The sequence below is a fragment of the Onychostoma macrolepis genome, chromosome 05, assembly GCF_012432095.1.
Source record: "Onychostoma macrolepis isolate SWU-2019 chromosome 05, ASM1243209v1, whole genome shotgun sequence".
NCBI classification, from domain to species: domain Eukaryota; kingdom Metazoa; phylum Chordata; class Actinopteri; order Cypriniformes; family Cyprinidae; genus Onychostoma; species Onychostoma macrolepis.
In genome coordinates this window covers 31,071,429-31,089,867 of record NC_081159.1, presented here as the reverse complement: position 1 = coordinate 31,089,867, position 18,439 = coordinate 31,071,429, and the positions used below count along the sequence as shown (strand labels likewise).

At 40.5% G+C, this 18,439-nt stretch overlaps 1 protein-coding gene across 5 annotated transcripts in view; it reads left to right on the top strand.

Moving 5' to 3' along the window:
* Nucleotides 1–18,439, top strand: part of LOC131540594 (serine/threonine-protein kinase PAK 3-like) — a 411,671-nt gene that overhangs the window by 107,127 nt on the left and 286,105 nt on the right. For all 5 annotated transcript variants that reach the window (XM_058775623.1, XM_058775619.1, XM_058775620.1 and 2 more), the window contains one exon: nt 15,671–15,861. In XM_058775623.1, coding sequence (XP_058631606.1) covers nt 15,693–15,861 — 169 coding nt within the window. In that variant the 5' untranslated portion in view covers nt 15,671–15,692. The remainder of the gene's footprint in view (nt 1–15,670; nt 15,862–18,439) is intronic.

Genomic DNA, 18,439 nt, shown 5'->3' with positions numbered 1-18,439 from the left:
CTGGAGGCATCTGTCGTGACAACAACATGACGGGACACTTGTTCTAAGGGCACCCCGGCCCGTAGAAAAGCAAGGTCCGTCCAGTGACTGAAAGAGTGGCGACACGATTGTAAGAAGGTCACACAATGTGTCCCGTGGCGCCATGCCCATCTCGGGACTCGTGAGTGCAATCAGTGCTGAAGTGGTCTCATATGAAGCATCCCGAGCGGCTTGACTGTGGCTGCGGATGCCATATGCCCCAGGAGCCTCTGAAACTATTTCAGCAGAACCACCGTCCTGCCTCTGAAGGAACTCAGGCAGTCCAGCACTGATTGGGCGCTCGTCCGTGCGAGAAGTGCTGTCTTACTCATCGAGTCTAACTCCACACCGAGAAAAGAGATTCTCTGCACAGGGGAGAGCTTGCTCTTTTCCCAGTTGACCCGAATCCCCAACTGGCTGAGGTGCCGGAGCACCAGGTCCCTGTGATTGCGCAACTGTTTTCGCAACCGGGCCAAAATGAGCCAGTTTTCGAGATTGAGGATCCTGAAGCCCACTTCCTGTAACGGGGCAAGGGTGCCCTCTGCGACCTTCGTGAAGACACGGTGAGGGACAGGGAGAGACCGAAGGGGAGGATCCTGTACTGCCATGCCCGACCCTCGAACGCAAACTGTAGGAATGGTCTGTGTCGAGGAAGGATCGAGACATGAAAGTAAGTGTCCTTCAGGTCGATTGCTGCAAACCAATCCCCGGGCTGGATGCATTTGATAATGCGCTTCTGCATCAACATCTTGAACGGGAGCTTGTGCAGGGCCCGATTCAAGACTCGCAGATCCAGGATTGGTCGAAGGCCACCGACTTTATTGGGTATGATGAAGTAGGGGCTGTAAAACCCCTGCCTCATTTCGGCTGGAGGAACTGGCTCGATTGCATCCTTTGCCAGGAGGACAGCAATCTCCTAGCGCAAGCCAGGTGCATCTCGGACTGCCACTGAAGTCTCAAGAATGCCACTGAACTTGGGAGGTCGCCTGGTGAACTGAATCGCGTAGCCGAGTCGAATTGTGCGAATGAGCCAAGGAGTTGGGCTGGGCAGCGCAAGCCACGTCCCCAGATACTGTGCAAGTGGCACCAAAGGAACAATCGACGTACCCGCAGTGGTGCAACGAAGGGGAGTAGAGCTGGATGGTACAGAAGGCACTGCGTTCTGACTCATCCTCACAGAACTCCCTAGGTCCCTGGGGGGACTGGCAAGAGGAGCGTGGGGAGGCACTGCGCCCCCCAACTGCACTCTCTTGGCCGCTGGCACGATGGGTCGCTGGCGAGAGTGAGGAGGCAGTGCTTTGCACACTGTCAGCCCGTGAGCCTGAGAACCCGGAGGAAAAGGAAATTGGTCTTTCTTTGAGAAGGTGGGTACCGCTGAACAGAAACAAAGATAAACAAGGGATTCTCCGCTCGGCCCTCCTCCGGGGGAAGGAGCGACGCTGTCCTCGTCGTTTCCTGGAAAAGAGCAAAATCCCACATCTCCGGGTTGCCCGTTTCAGGGCCGCTTTGTTGACTTCCTGGATGACTTGGGAGCTGGCTGGGATGTGGGGGGCGCCACACTCCTGCGAGAGGCTCGGCACGCCGGCCTAGGTGTTGATTCAGCACAGGGCAGAGCAGCTCTGGAGGACGCAGGAGGGTGCCCACGGCGACGAGCAGACTGAGGCTTGGCCCTCGGGGCAGCGGTGGCTGATGGAGCATTCTGCCGGGGGAAGGATGTGCTGGATCGCCTCGGTCTGCTTCTGCACTACCGAGAACTGCTGGGCAAAGCCCTCGACAGCGTGCTGCGTGGCTGCATGGCACGCGTTTTGCGAGCACAAGTGCACCGCAACCACTCTCTCCACCTGAGGAATGTCCTCATACCTTGCACAACCGGGCAGCAATGTTCCTTCTAAGCTGCGAGCGCAGCCGGGCAGAAGAAATAATGTGCCGCGCACAGGCAAAAATGAGTTGGGAAAGCCATTTGACTGAACGGCAGTAACAGCGAACGAATTACAATGCTTGGGCAAAAAACAAAAAAACAAAAAAAAACAAAATAATTTATGTAACTATAAATATATCCTAATATAGCCCAAATGTGGCCCATATGGGACCCACAAGTAAACAATAATGGGCAACCTAACTGGGTCCCACAACTTTATCCAAGCTGGGGCCCACATTCAGCCCATCAATGTGCCCACTCTGAGCCCATGCCCAGTTGATGCCCATATAGCCCAGATAAATCCCATGTGCCCCACATGGACATGTTGGCTGTGACTGTCCTTTAGAAAAAATTTTTTTACAAAATATCACAGGTCCCAAAAAATATTAAGCACTACAACTCTTTCCAACATTGATTAAAAACCAGCATATTAGAATGATTTCTGAATTATCACGTGACACTGAAGACTGGAGTAATTATGCTGAAAATTCAGCTTTGCTTCACAGGAATTAATTATATTTTAAAGTACATTCAAATATAAACTGTTTATTTTAAATTGCAATAATATTTCAAAATATTATTTTGTGAAATAATATTCAGTATTTTTTTTATCAAAAAGATAGGCTACAGCCTGGATGAGCATAAGACACTTCTTTAAAAAACTTTATTGATCCCGAAACCTTTGAACGGCAGTGTATTATACTGTAAAAAAATGTTTTCTCAGGTAACCTAAAATGTACATAATTTAGTTGCATCAAGGGTCAAATCAAATATAAATAACACATTAAAGTCAAAAGTTACACACTTTTTTGTGTGCGCGCTGTACAGGTCTGGTATAAAGAATGTTTTTGCTCAGGTGCCCGAAATGTCCGCCCAATAGTTATGCTCAGCAAGAAAAAAAAAAATAGAGGGAACATTGCCGGGCAGCCGATGAGCTGTGATGAGCTGCACTCCCCAGAGAATGGACAATCCCTCCCAGATGATCCAGCTGATTTGGAGACGTTTCAGAGTTGCTCAGGTAGACCTGTTTACATCTCTCACTGAGCTTATCTGAGAGTCTCTCAGTGAGACCTCTCACTGCCAGTTGTTTTACTCCCTGACCAAGGGAACACTCGGCACGGACGCACTGGCACACAGCTGGCCGTGGGGCCTTCGCAAGTATGCATTTCCCCCAGTAAGCCTTCTCGCACAGACACTGTGAAAGATCAGGGACGACGAGGAGCAGGTCCTGCTCGTGGCGCCTTACTGGCCCACTCGGACTTGGTTCCCAGAACTGATGCTCCTTGTGACAGCCCCTCCTTGGCAGATTCCTCTGAGGAATAACCTTCTGACTCAGAGACGGGACACCCTCTGGCACCTGTGTCCAGACTTCTGGAAACTTAATGTCTGGTCCCTGGAAAGGAAGCGGAGGTTCTAGGTGACCTACCCCAAGAGGTAGTTGACACCAGCACCGTCTATGAGAAACGCTTATGCCTTGAAGTGGAACCTGTTCATCAAATGGTGCTCTTCTCACCGAGAAGACCCCCAGAAATGTCTGATCAGAGTCGTGCTGTCCTTTCTGCAGCAGGGGTTGGAGCGAAGGTTGTCTCCCTCCACCCTTAAAGTCTATGTGGCTGCAATTGCTGCCAACCACGATCCCGTGGAAGAGAGGTTGGTGGGGAAGCATGAACTGGTCATCAGGTTCCATTGGGGAGGGCGAGAAGGCTAAATCCTCCACGGCCCCCCTCTATACCCTCTTGGGACCTGTCTCTAGTGCTCAGAGCACTACAGCAGGGCCCATTTGAGCCTTTGCAGACATCCGAGCTGAAGTTCCTTTCAATGAAGACTCTACCCCTGCTTGCATTGGCCTCCATCAAGAGGGTATGGGACCTGTGCCCATTTTCAGTCGACGAATCATGCCTTGAGTTTGGGCCGGCTGACTCCCAGGTAATCCTAAGGCCCCGGCCCGGCTATGTGCCCAAGGTTCCCACCACTCCCTTCAGGGATCAGGAGGTGAGCCTGTAAGCGCTGCCCCTGAAGGAGGCAGACCCAGCCCTAGATTTGCTTTGTCCCATCCGAGCAGTGAGATGCTACGTCGACAGGACACAAAGCTTCAGGACCTCAGACCAGCTCTTTGTCTGTCACGGAGGCCGGCAGAAGGGGAATGCCGTCTCTAAGCAGAGGAAGGCCCACTGGATAGCTTATAAGGCACAGGGTGTGCCCTGCACGTTCAGGTTGAGAGCTCACTCTACTAGGAGTGTTGCATCCTCCTGGGCGCTTGCTTGTGGCGCCTTGCTGGCAGATATTTGTAAAGCTGCGGGCTGGGCGACCCCCAACATGTTTGCTAGTTTCTATAGCCTTCATGTGGAGCCGGTTTCCCCCTTTGTTCTCACCTCAAACGGGCAGAAGCACTGAGAGGCTTGATTATACAGTTTGAGTATACAGTTTTGAGTATACAGATTCATCAGGGAGCATCGACAGGTGGCATAGTCTTGTTGTGGTCACCCAGATGCTACAATATTTTTTGCAAAGATTTTGTTGTTGCCAAAAAAAAAAAAAAAAAAAAAAAATATATATATATATATATATATATATATATATATATATATATATATATATATATATATATATATATATATATATATATAATATTTATATGCAGTTTTTAGAAGTAAAATAATAATAAAAATGAAACTATAATTAAAATAAATTAATAAATAAATAAGTTTATTACTGCCTGTAGAGGGATTTTTCTGTTCTTCTGAGTATCTGAGAAATTGTATTTCTCAGCACATTCATGTAATGGAGATCAGAGACGTTTTCTAATGCTTATAATTCATTAATAAATGGTTAACTTCTGTTCCCTACATTAATGTTCACTTTCACAGGTTATCAACATTAATAACCCACTAATAAATGGTTCACAGGTGTTCTCGTTGCATTAAGGTTCACTTTCAAAGGTTATTAATAGGGGTGTGCAGCGGAGCCATTATTTGTATCTGTATCTGAAGAGTTCAGATGCAAAAGCCTCTAAGTGCCATTTGAAATTTTCTTATACATTTAAATTTTTCTCAGGCTCCTATGTGAAGGTTCAGTAATTTTGCTTTAATGGCAATGAATAGGTTATTTTCTTTGCCATTAAAGTGAAATAACAGAACATAAACATAGGAGCCTGAGAAAAATGTTAATTTTAGAAGAAAATTTCAGATGGCACTTAGAGGCTTTTGCATCTGAACTCTTCATCTGTATCTGTGACAATCTCAAAATTATTTGTATCTGTATCTGTATTCGGATAGATCTGGAAGTGGGCGTGGCTTAAACCGGAAGTTTGTCAAATTACATGAAAATACCATTTTAAATGAAAATGTGTTCGATTCGTAATTTTCATTTAACAAATATGCCTTGTATAACTAAAGAAAGCATTCCTTTTTTTTTAATAAAAATTCTAACTTTGTAAATATCTTCTATTTAAAACTTTATCAAAAAATAAAAATAACTTTATTCTTCTTATTTTCCAGTGAAACTTTGTGTACAAATTTGACAAGAGACAAACATCCACAATCTTAAATAAGAGCACTAGTAGAAAAAAAAAGAAGCTGAAAGAAAGAAAGAAAAAAAAAAAAAAATCATAGATATGGAAATAAAGTGTTCAGTAGCCTACTCATAGCAGAATGACAATAAAGCTAGCTTGAACTAACTTAGATCATGTGTTGCGGGAGTCTGTGATCATTTATGAGTTTATCAACAGAGCGCAACAAATCATTTGGACCCTCCAAAAGCCTTGATCATACATCGCTTTTCTTCGTCTTGTATAATTAAATGTAATGCCATTCACGAAAAGGGCTAATGTAATGCGTTTTTACAGGGATTTCGAAAAGGTTTGAAGTTAGGACCGTTTTTAGGATATTTTTGTCGAGTAGATATAACTCTAAGACGCGCATGCCCAACGCAATTTGCGCTCATTTCATTCATATAGGCTATAATTTACACTCATTCACTTTACACATCCAGGCCCATAGCCAGCAATGAGGTCCAGACCTCCGTAAATGTTTAATGTTCAAAAATAAAATTTGAAAACATATAAATTAATTATTTTTTAAATCACGTCGCTGAATAAATTAATGTGGCTGACTCGCAGCAAACGCAGGAGTGAAGGAGCTTGGCCCAAGTACAGCCTCCACTCCGCTTCGCCATATTGCCAGATTGCCAGATCTAGTTATTATAAGCGTCGCTGGACTTGTTTTAATACTTAATGTAACAGCGTTAATAAAGTAATTAGGGCATTAATAAAGTGGGAAGATGAAGGTTGAGTTTTGATATTCTGTATCCTATTTGCAAAATACAAGATTTAAACTTATTTTGGTGCATTCTTCAGGAGATTGGTTGTGTTTTTTTTTTGCAGCAATATCTGGCAACACTGCTTCGCCAGTACTTACAGCCAGCAATCAAAAAAGGAGCGCTTTTAGTTTTAGTTTATTGCTGAGGAGACCACATTCGTTAGACAAACGCAATGATTACCATGATATTATCTGTATGAAACTGTCAAACGCTATCAGAGCAGTACTAGCCATTATTATTGCACAAATCTTAACAACTGCAGACCTCACTAATGTAGTGCTGTTCCAGCAAACATGTGTTTGTGTCTGCCGAATATTTTTTTCTGTTACTCGGATAAATTCGTTATTTGTTTTGAAGCCATTATCCGTGCCTTTCCATATAAGGTATTCGGCTTCGGGCACATCCATAGTTATTAACATTTATAATTCATGAATAAATGGTTAACCCTACATTAAGGTTCACAGTTAACTAATATTGGATTTTTTCCCCCAAAATAAAGTTTTACTATTGTAAACTAAGTTGGAACTTCTGGTTTGAGTGAACGCTGTGCGTGTATGTCTGCCGCTGCTCTCCGGTTTTTATATATTTTTATATGTTTAAACTTGTTTTAAACCGGCTAAGACTCACCAATCTAATTTTATTATATTTTCGTTCGTTTGATTGCGCTTGCTTGAAGTTACTTCTGGGATAAAACAACTCGGCTAGCGTTTCAAGATTATCACGGCACTTTGTTACACTGTGGATTGATGTCACACTTTGGACTATTCTTTGTGTTTTGAACTAATTTTCCCTCGTGTTTTCCCATGCCCATATATGGTCTTCCTGTTCCTGTTCACTGATTGTGTTATATTTGATTCCAGGTGTGTCTCGTCTTCCCCTTATTGAGTTGTATATTTAAGGAGTGTTCTGTTCTGAGTTCTTCGTCCGCTATTGAACGTCATTATATGTCATCCCTGAGTTTCCATGTCTGTATCCCTGCGTTTTTGTTTATTAAATTCTATGTTCAGCATCCCCAGCGACTCCTCGTCTCCTTGCTCCTCGTTGCTCCCAGAATGAATCGTGACAGAACAGCAGACCAATACTGAAAAGTAAGCGACACCCCCTCTCCCCGTGTTTGTTTTCCGGATTTGAAAGTTCTTTTGTTTCCTTTCTTTTGTTTTGTTTCTCCCCGCGGCATGGAAACCGCCGCACGTGTCATTGCCCTAGCCCGTAGCGATCTCTCCTTCCTCGAATATGCCTGGGAGTTCTGCGGGCTCGCCGCAGCGACGGCATTAGATGATGCCACCATCAACTCGCTGTTCTGGCACGGGGCCAACTACCATTGCCCTGTGGACCTCCCAGACACCAAGGGACTATGCTGGAGGGAAGGGATCCTCTGGTGTCTGGAGAGTGTCCTGCCCCGAGTCAGAACCAGCTTGCTGCCATCAGACGTTCCCCAGTCAAGCCCGCCGTCCACCGCTGAATCAAGTCCGCTGGCCGCCACTAAGTCAAGCCCGCCGACCGGCCCATTCACCCCCGAACAAATGAGGAGGATAAGGAAAAAAAGACTGTTAGCAGCCCTCATTCTCACCTCTGAATCAGCTCCAGCCCCAGAGCTCACTCCAGTGTCGGCTCCAGCCCCAGAGTTCGCTCCAGTGCAGGCTCCAGCCCCTTACCAGAGTGCAGTGCAGGCTTCAGGCCCTGACCAGAGTCAAGCAAGAGCTGCAGATCCCCTGTTATGCCCAAGGAAGTCTCCTGTTCCCCAGTTAATAATAAACATGGTCTAAACATTCTTAGATGTGTAGCATTCATCATGTTGTAGTTTGGGAACAACTCAACTAGTAAATGTGTTCAAGTTTATGTCACAATAACACGTTAACTAATGCAAAAAAGAAACATTACTTACTCATCAGATTTATCTCCTCTACTGGATTAAATCTTGTTCTTCTTTTGAGAGAAATCCTGCCTTTACTCAGTGCATCTTCTTCCAGAAACGAACAGTAGAACAGTGAACAGTGAACAATCTCCTCACTCTTTGTTTGCGTTGGGCGTTTACATGCGCACGCGTCTCACGTGGCTATTTACATATGAACGGCACGAGCCGCGAGGGAGCGGGATTGCATTAGAGATAATGAGTTAGACGGGAAAGACTGAACATCGTGTTGGTTTCATACGGATTACTTTATCACATAATATTTGTATTCAATATGACTTACTTTATACAAAAGTAGACACGTCAGTCTTTCTATAGATATAACTCCCATGTCTCTGTGTTGAGTATTTGCTGAGTTACAGTTTTAGTGACGCGTTTCTAAAAGCAGTTCGCTGAGATGAAGACAGAGAGCGCAGCCTGTTTGTTTTCTTTATTTTTCAAAACCACAACATTTTGTTTTTATTGTGAGTGTACCCGAAAAAAAAATAGACACTTCAAAGTTTCAATTGATGTATAACACTTATCTGTATGACCAAAATCGATGGAGTATTTTTAGTGTCTTTTGCACTGATAAGAAAGAAATTAGCTTGTCTCGCCGGCGAGACAGTCGACCCCAGAGATTTAATATTGTGGTCCCATGTACGCTGAGATTTTTACTGTCGATTATCGTCGGATTTGTTTCGTGCTTGGCACCTGCCTGAGTGGATAATCGTTGCATCCTGTTTCGTCATTTGGAATAGTGTACGTTAACCCTTTGATATGTCTTCACCACCGGCTTGTAGCTGTGTGTTAGTCAACTTCACTGCTTCAGAACTCAAGCGTTTGAACTGTCAACCCTTGTCTCGCCTAACGCCAAGCACTTATTTATGATGCGTTGAGTTGGGAATCCTTCGTCATTTGAGATATATTCACCGGGGTTCACGGTCAAGTTGTCCAGCTTCCACTGTCAATCCTGGACCGATACCTGTTATATGGTCTACAAAGCGGTATGCCTCGCGTCAGAAACAATTACAGTGAGGTGTTAATTTGAATTCTCTTCATTCCTGATCTAAGACTGCCTGTCATGACTCCTCTTTACTGGAAAAGAACGCGATGCCACTTAAAATAGCTTTGATAAATGCCAGATCTATTACGAACAAAACTTTTCTGTTGAATGACTTTTTCTCATCAAATAACTTTCAAATAAATAATTTTCTGTTCATTACTGAAACATGGCTTGCACCAGAGGATCGAACTTCTCTATCTGAACTCTGCCCTACAAACTGCAATTATCTCAGCTGCCCTAGAACTTTTAGTTGGGGTGGGGGGTTTAAGAACTTGTTTTCATGCAGGCCTCTTCCTATAGATGTTTATTCCAGTTTTGAGGCTTTAGTTTGTGAAGTGGATTTATCGGAACCTTTGCTTTGTGTCTTGATTTACAGAGCGCCAAAATACAAAAAGGATTTTTTAACAGAGTTCTCAGATTTTTTGTCTTTCTTGGCCACAAAAGCTGATAATTTTCTTTAAATTCACTCAACTTTTAGACTCTTTCAACTTTACACAATTTATTTCTGGTCCTACACATATGCAGGGCCACACACTTGACCTTGTTATGTCATCAGGTTTTCCTATAACAAACATGGAGGTCCGTGATGCTGGTTTGTCTGATCACCTGCCAATAATATTTGATTGTTCTATTGCTGTCTTAAAATCTGAAAGCAGGCCTTCTACATATCTGTCTAGAGTTATAAACTCTTCTACTGCTGTACAGTTTACAAAGGTTTTTGCAGAACTCTCAGCAGGTGTCAAAGCACAGTTTTCTGATGTGGATGGTTTGGTCGATAGTTTTAATACATCATGTACTGGGATTTTAAATAAAATTTCCCCCCTCAAGGTCAGGAAGTTAAAATCTAGAAAACAGCCTTGGATTAATAGAAAAAGTTTATGTTCTAAGGAAGGAGTGTAGAAGGGTAGAAAGAAAATGGAGAAAGGACAAATTACAAGTCTCTTATCAGTTATTGCAAAATTATCTGGTCAAATTTCAAGAGGCAGTTGCCTTGCAAAGGTCTAACTATTTTTTTCTAATCTGATTTCTCAAAATTCTCACTGTCCAAAGCTTTTGTTTTCTACCATTAATTCTATATTAAATCATCCGTCTGGGATCGGTGTTGATCATAGCCCAGAGCTTTATGAGAAGTTTTGAAGAAGAAGCTTCTTTATAAACAAAATCGCTTGTATTAAATCTCAGATTGTTATGAATCCATCTCAAGTCAAGTCAAGTCAAGTCACCTTTATTTATATAGCGCTTTTAACAATACAGATTGTGTCAAAGCACTTAACAGTATCAAATTGGAGGATAGAGTGTCAGTAATGTATAATGATAAGATTAAACACTCAATTTTCAGTTAAAGGCATTTCATTATTGAATTCAGAGATGTCATTGTCTAGCTCAGTTTAGTTTAAATAGTATCTGTGCAATCAAATCGGCGATAATCGCTAGAAATTAAGTGTCCCCAACTGAGCAAGCCAGAGGCGACAGCGGCAAGGAACCAAAACTCCCTCTGTGACAGAATGGAGAAAAAAAAACCTTGGGAGAAACCAGGCTCAGTCGGGGGGCCAGTTCTCCTCTGACCAGACGAAACCCGCAGTTCAAAAGTTTATATTTCTATTTTAATTTTGTTGCAATTTCTAACAATAGTAGTATTATGTAGTTAGGTATTTTATTATATTTTAGTTATTTTGTTATTTTTGGTTGATATATCTGGGGATATATCTCTGGGGGTCATCTGGGTGTCCTGGTCTCCGCTGACGATCAGGGCTGTAGACATCATCTCTTGGTGCTGATCCACCATCTGACCGGATACGGACTGAGAAACAGACTAGGAAAGAAACAGACAAATATTAGCGTAGATGCCATTCAACTTACGATGTAACGAGTACATCGTGTGTTATGGGGAGTGTTCCCGGTTCCGGTTGATCTAATTAATGCAGCCTAACAATCCTTTAACGGATTTGAATAATAGAAGCGTATTAATGTGTTATGTGTAAGCCAGGCTAAAGAGATGGGTCTTTAATCTAGATTTAAACTGACAGAGTGTGTCTGCCTCCCGAACAGTGTTAGGTAGACTGTTCCAGAGTTTGGGTGCTAAATAGGAATAGGATCTGCCGCCCGCAGTCGATTTTGATATTCTAGGTATTATCAAGCGGCCGGAGTTTTGAGAACGCAGCGGACGTGGAGGACTATAATGCGATAAGAGCTCGCTCAAGTACTGAGGAGCTAAACCATGCAGGGCTTTATAAGTAATTAACAAGATTTTAAAATCTATCCGATGCTTGATAGGGAGCCAGTGCAGTGTTGACAGAACCGGGCTAATATGGTCATATTTCCTGGTTCTAGTAAGGACTCTAGCTGCTGCATTTTGGACTAACTGTAGTTTGTTGATCAAGCGTGCAGAACAACCACCCAATAAAGCATTACAATAGTCTAACCTTGAGGTCATAAACGCATGAATTAACATTTCTGCATTTGACGTTGAGAGCATTGGTCGCAATTTAGATATGCTTTTGAGATGAAAAATGCAGTTTTACAGATGCTAGAAACATGGCTTTCAAATGACAGATTGCTATCAAACAGCACACCTAGGTTCCTGACTGATGAAGAAGAATTGACAGAGCAGCCGTCAAGTGTTAGATAATGTTCTAGGTTACATGTGGGGTTTTAGGTCCGATAATTAACACCTCTGTTTTTCAGAATTTAGCAGTAAAAATTACTCGTCATCCAGTTTTTATATCGACTATGCATTCCGTTAGTTTCTCAATTTGGTGTGTTTCACCGGGCCGCGAAGAAATATAGAGCCGAGTATCATCAGCATAACAGTGAAAGCTAACACCATGTCTCCTGATAATATCTCCCAAGGGTACATATAGAGCGTGAAAAGTAACGGCCCTAGTACTGAGCCTTGAGGTACTCCATACTGCACTTGTGATCGATATGATACCTCTTCATTCAATGCTACGAACTGATGGCGGTCAGATAAGTACGATTTGAACCATGCTAAGGCACTTCCACTAATGCCAACAAAGTTTTGTAGTCTATTCAAAAGAATGTTGTGGTCGATAGTGTCGAACGCATGGCGCTAAGATCCAGTAGAACTAATAAAGAGATACAACCACGATCAGATGATAGAAGCAGGTCATTTGTAACTCTAATGAGAGCAGTCTCAGTACTATGATACGATCTAAATCCTGACTGGAATTCCTCACAGATATAATTTTTCTCTAGGAAGGAATATAATTGTGAGGATACTACCTTTCTAGTATCTTTGACAGAAAAGGGAGATTTGAGATCGGTCTGTAATTAACTAGATCTTTGGGGTCAAGTTGTGGTTTTTAATGAGAGGCTTAATAACAGCCAATTTGAAGGTTTTGGGGACATATCCTAATGACAATGATGAATTAATAATAGCCAAAAGAGGATCTATGACTTCTGGAAGCAGCTCTTTTAGTAGTTTAGATGGAATCGGGTCTAACATACATGTTGTTGGTTTAGATGATTTAACAAGTTTATACAATTCTTCCTCTCCCACAGTAGAGAATGAGTGGAATTGTTCCTCAGGGGTCTATAGTGCGCTATCTGATGCGATACTGTAGCTGACGGCTGCAGGGATACAATTTCATCTCTGATAGTATCGATCTTGGAAGTGAAGTAGTTCATAAAGTCATTACTGCTATGCTCTTGGGAAATGCCAACACCTGTTGATGCTTGATTTTTCGTTAATTTAGTTACTGTATTGAATAAATACCGGGGTTATGTTTGTTTTCTTCTAGAAGAGACGAAAAGTAATCAGATCTAGCAGTTTTAATGCTTTTCTGTAGGATAGGGTACTTTCCCGCCAAGCTAAACGAAATACCTCTGATTTAGTTTTCCTCCAGCTGCGCTCCATTTTCCGGGCTGCTTTCTTTAGGGTGCGAGTGTGCTCATTATACCACGGTGTTGGACTCTTATCCTTAATCTTCCTTAAGCGTAAAGGAGCAACCGCATCTAAAGTGCTAGAAAAGAGAGAGTCCATAGTTCCTGTTACATCATCAAGTTGTTCTGAGCTATTGGATATGCTGAGGAACTGAGATAAGTCAGGAAGATTATTTATAAAGCAGTTTTTTGTGGTAGAGGTAATGGTTCTACCATATTTGTAACAAGAAGTTGGCTTTACAGCTTTAGCTATATGGAATATACAGGAGACTAGATAATGATCTGAGATATCATCGCTCTGCTGCAAAATTTCAACGCCACTGACATCAATTCCATGTGACAGTATTAAATCTAGAGTATGATTTCGACAATGAGTAGGTCCTGACACGTGTTGTTTAACACCAATTGACTTTAGAATGTCTATAAATGCTGATCCCAACGAATCTCTGTCATTATCAACATGGATATTAAAATCACCAACGATTAGGACTTTATCTGCAGTCAGCACTAACTCCGATAGAAGATCAGAAAATTCTTTAATAAAGTCTGTATGGTGCCCTGGTGGCCTGTATACAGTAGCCAGTACAAACATCACAGGGGATTTATCATTAACACTTGTTTCTTTGGATAACGTTATATGAAGCACCATTACTTCGAACGAATTATACTTGAAACCCAACCTCTGAGAGATACTGAAAACATTTCTATAAATTGTAGCAACACCTCCCCCTTTACCTTTTGGACGCGGTTCATGTTTGTAACAGTAATCTTGGGGTGTAGACTCGTTTAAAGTAATGTAATCATCTTGTTTTAGCCAGGTTTCTGTCAGACAAAGCACATCTAGTTTATGGTCAGTGAACATATCATTTACAAAAAGTGCTTTTGAAGAAAGGGATCTAATATTTAATAAGCCAAGCTTTATCATGTGTTTATCTGTATTATATCGTTTTTTTATTTGTTGAACATCAATTAAATTGTTACTATTACTTTGGTTTGGATGTTTTCTGTATTTTCTAGTTCGGGGAACAGACACAGTCTCTATAGAGTGATATCTGGATGAAAAAGTTTCTATGTGCTGAGAGTTAACTGACTTTGGTGACGTGAGGTGGCTAGCAGACGATCAGTTTAGCCAGTCTGTCTGCTTCCTGACCTGGGCTCCAGTTAGTCAAGTACAAACTCTAAGACTATGTGCCATATTTCTAGAGAGAAGAGCGGCACCACCCCAGGAGGGATGAACACCATCTCTTTTCAACAGGTCAGGTCTGCCCCAAAAATTCTTCCAATTGTCTATAAAGCCTATGTTATTTTGCGGGCACCACTTAGACATCCAGCCATTAAGTGACGACAGTCTGCTATGAATCTCATCACCACGGTAAGCAGGGAGCGGTGGTTTGGTATTTAGGTTCAGAAGGTTTGGTATTTACCTTCGAGTCCTGATAAATTTTCACATTTCCATCCTATCTCGCACTCTGAATTGTCGAACATAGTGTCCAGTTTAAGATCAACCACTTGCTCTCTTGACAATATATCAACTTCGCTACTAAAGGAAGTGTTGGACGTAGTTGCACCAAATATTATTTCCGTCATCAACAATTCGTTACAGAAAAGGTTAGTTCAATCTTATTTTAAACATGCAGTGGTTAATCCGCTGCATAAGAAAGCAAATCTGATTTTAACAATTATAGACCTATTTCGAAATTGCCATTCTTATCAAAAGTATTGGAGAAAGCTGTTTTAAATCAGTTATCACCTTACTTAATTGAGAGTAATATACTGGATCCTTTTCAGTATAGTTTTAGATCTAAGCATAGCACTGAATCGGCCTATTTAAGAGTGGTAAACGATTTGTTATTATTTATAGATTCTGGAAATTGAGAAGTTTTGGTACTGTTGGATCTAAGTGCGGCATTCGATACAGTAGATCACTGCATTCCTTTAAACAGGATATAAACTGAGATTGGTATCTGTGATTCAGCCTTAGATTGGTTTGAATCCTATTTTACTGCAAGGAGTTTCTCTGTGGAGATAGGTCAGTCTCATTCATCACCTGCCTCTGTTACTGGTGGGTGCTGCAGGGCTCCATCTTGGGCATGATTTTGTTTGCTTTATATATGCTCCCTCTTTAGGAATAATTAGTATTATTCCTTGTCTCCGCGTTTCCCTGCTCCAATAACTGCTCATCAATGATTTATAATGCATTTGTAAATTAGTTATTTGTCATTTATGAACAACTTGTAAAACAAAAATGTATGAAGGGAACCTTAATGTAAAGTTTTCCCACTGTTACAGAATAGTAACCAAGTGACAAGTTACTCTTATCTTTTTAGGTTATTTATTTGACAATATAATAATTAAAAAAATAACTATTAATTATATAAATCAAGAATAATACGTTATATGTACAATATATTGTTCTTTGTTAGTTCATGATACCTAATGCATTGACTAATGTATAGAACCTTACTGTGAAATGTTTACCAAAAATTCATATTGTTTTTCATATATCATACATCTGAAAGACAGACCTTACAAAAGCTCTCTCTTTCTTCTTTTGCAGCCCATAGTAAGTGCAAATAAAGATGTCCGATTGTGTTGATGTTGAAGAAAAGCCACCGGCCCCCCCTTTAAGAATGAACAGTAGTTCCCGTGACCCTTCCTCAGTGCACAGTTCAAAACCACTTCCAATGGCTCCAGAGGAGAAGAACAAGAAAGCCCGTCTCAGGTCCATCTTTCCAGGGGGAGACAAAAGTATGTGCACTCAGTTGCCCTACACAGAATCTGTACATTTTCACATTTTCTGTGCTCACTGTAGGGGAAATATGTGGAATGTGTTTAAATATGGTAAAATGTGTTAAACAGATCTAAATGTACTGGCTATTGTATGATCTCAGAAGACTTGGAATATACAGAATAGTATAGCTTTTAATGTTTGTCATTTGTGGAACTTAACAACCTTAGTCCCCAAGTTTTATTATTTCACATCAGATTAGATATTTTGTGAAATGTTTTTTGTTTGTGAATGGATTAAAGAAAAACATACATGACATGAGTGAATAAAAAAAAAAAAAAAACATTTGGCTGAACTGGTCAGTAGTAGATAAGGCATGGCTTGTGACAAAAATGATTTATGACCCTTGATTTATGGCTTTTTTGACCTTTGTGACCTTTCCCCCTCCCCCACATAGCGACCACCCACATAGCGTCCCCCCACGTCATGTTGACCCCTTGACCCCGTTAATGCGTTCCAGATGTGTGGAAATCAGAGAAGCGTGAAATTCCTACGTCATCCGGGGATGAGATATGTTGTTTGTACAAGTGTAAAACGATAAATGAGTTGTCAAGTGTTGGTTTGAAGATTTTATGCTCAACCGGTGGGGGTTTGCCCATCTGTGGACCACGTGGTGGTTGTATTCCGAGGCCTGGTGTGTTATGGACTCTTTCTCTCTCTATGGGAGATGTATGTAAAAGGATGAACAGATTAAATTTTAACAGGTCAGTTTTAAGACAGACATATATTCTGATGACTGTATAAAATGTAATTAAATAACACTCCTAATAATGAATTGGGAATGAATTAAAACCCCTCTTACATTTTTCCAAGAGAAAAATATTTCCTCCTCTCGCAAGGAACCCCATTCTTCAAATGAGAGGTTTACGAAAAAATTGTGTTTAGTTTAACTTGGAAAAGTCCTCTCTCTCTCTCTCTCTCTCTCTCTCTCCGTCTCTCACACGCGTGTGCGCATTCAATCGTCCGAGTCTTATTTTCTTCTATTAAATGAAAATAAATAAATAAATTATGCAATTACACGCAATATAAAACATTTACACTAGTTTTAGGTAACAAAACATTTTGTAATGAGGAACGGGCGACGTCGAAATAAGAAAAGGGAAAACAATATATATATTTTAACAGGCCAAACGATAAGGGCCATTGTGGACCCGACACGCCCAGACATGACAAATTTCTGTGTTTTATTCACATTTATTTGTATATTTGTACTTGTATCACATAAAATTTAAGTTTCTACATTATATTTAGAGCCTTTAATATTTATAGTGTATCATCCCCTAAACCTACCCAGCACAGTAAACTTTCTTATTTTTTACATTTTCATAAACATCATTTAGTATAATTTAATAAAAAAAAAAAATAATAATAATAACATTTTTAAAAAAAAGCTAATTTATTAAAATGTTTTAATTTAATTTATAAAAGTGCTTATGGGTACAATCATTTGGAGTATTACTACACTCCATAGACAAAATAATTTTTTACTGTACACCTACCAAAATTCTGCATACAACCATTTTTAATAAAATATATATTTTTTAAGCGTTCTGAATTATGAGGACTCAAGAAGTTTCATCATAAACCCCATTGTCATATCAGTGTAATACCTATATCATTATACAATTTTGTATCATGATAAGTCATATAAACAAACATGTACTTAAACATTTCAAGCTAAAGAGACTTATCTCTATTTTAAAGAATATGGTAATAAATTATTATATATGTCATAGTAACAAACCTTACTGAAGTAAATCATTTATCATACATTTTGAAGTATTCAACAATTAATTAAGTTCACTGAACTTATAAAACACATAATTCTCTTCTTTTAAAGAAGGTGGTAAAAATAAATAAATAATGTGATTATAAATAACATACTGTATAAAAATAACCATTTAGTTTTACATTATTCTGGGAGCGATGATGATTGTCCGAATGAGAGGTTGAAGTAGGAAAAGCCCCTCTGTCCCCTTTCTCACCCTCACCCTCTTTGTTTCTCTCTCTCTCTCTCTCTTTCTCACACACACACACACACACGGACGAGCGTGCTCATGTTGGTTTTTATGTTTTCTGGGGGATTTTGTACTGTACAAACTGTACACATCACACAAAATGTTCTGCATATGCTTTACTTTTTTATTATTAAATATTGTTTTAAGCAATCTGAATTATGACGATTCAAGAAATTTCATTATAAATCACATCTACATTGTTATATCAGTGTAGCTTCCATGACACTTTACAAATTTGAGTTCTGATAAATCATATAAACAAGCACGTACATACACAATCATTTCAAGCTAAAGAGACTTATCTCTATTTTAAATAATATGGTAATAAAATGTATAGGACACCATAGTAACATGTTACTGAAGCAAATCATTTATAATACATTTAAACATGTATTTAGCATTTTAAGCGGGAAAATGCTTTGAAATCAAATAAACTAAGTACAATTTTAAATGGTAAACTAAAATTTGAACAGGTACTGTTGAATAAAAATCATAATTAAGGTTAAATTTGCAAACAGAT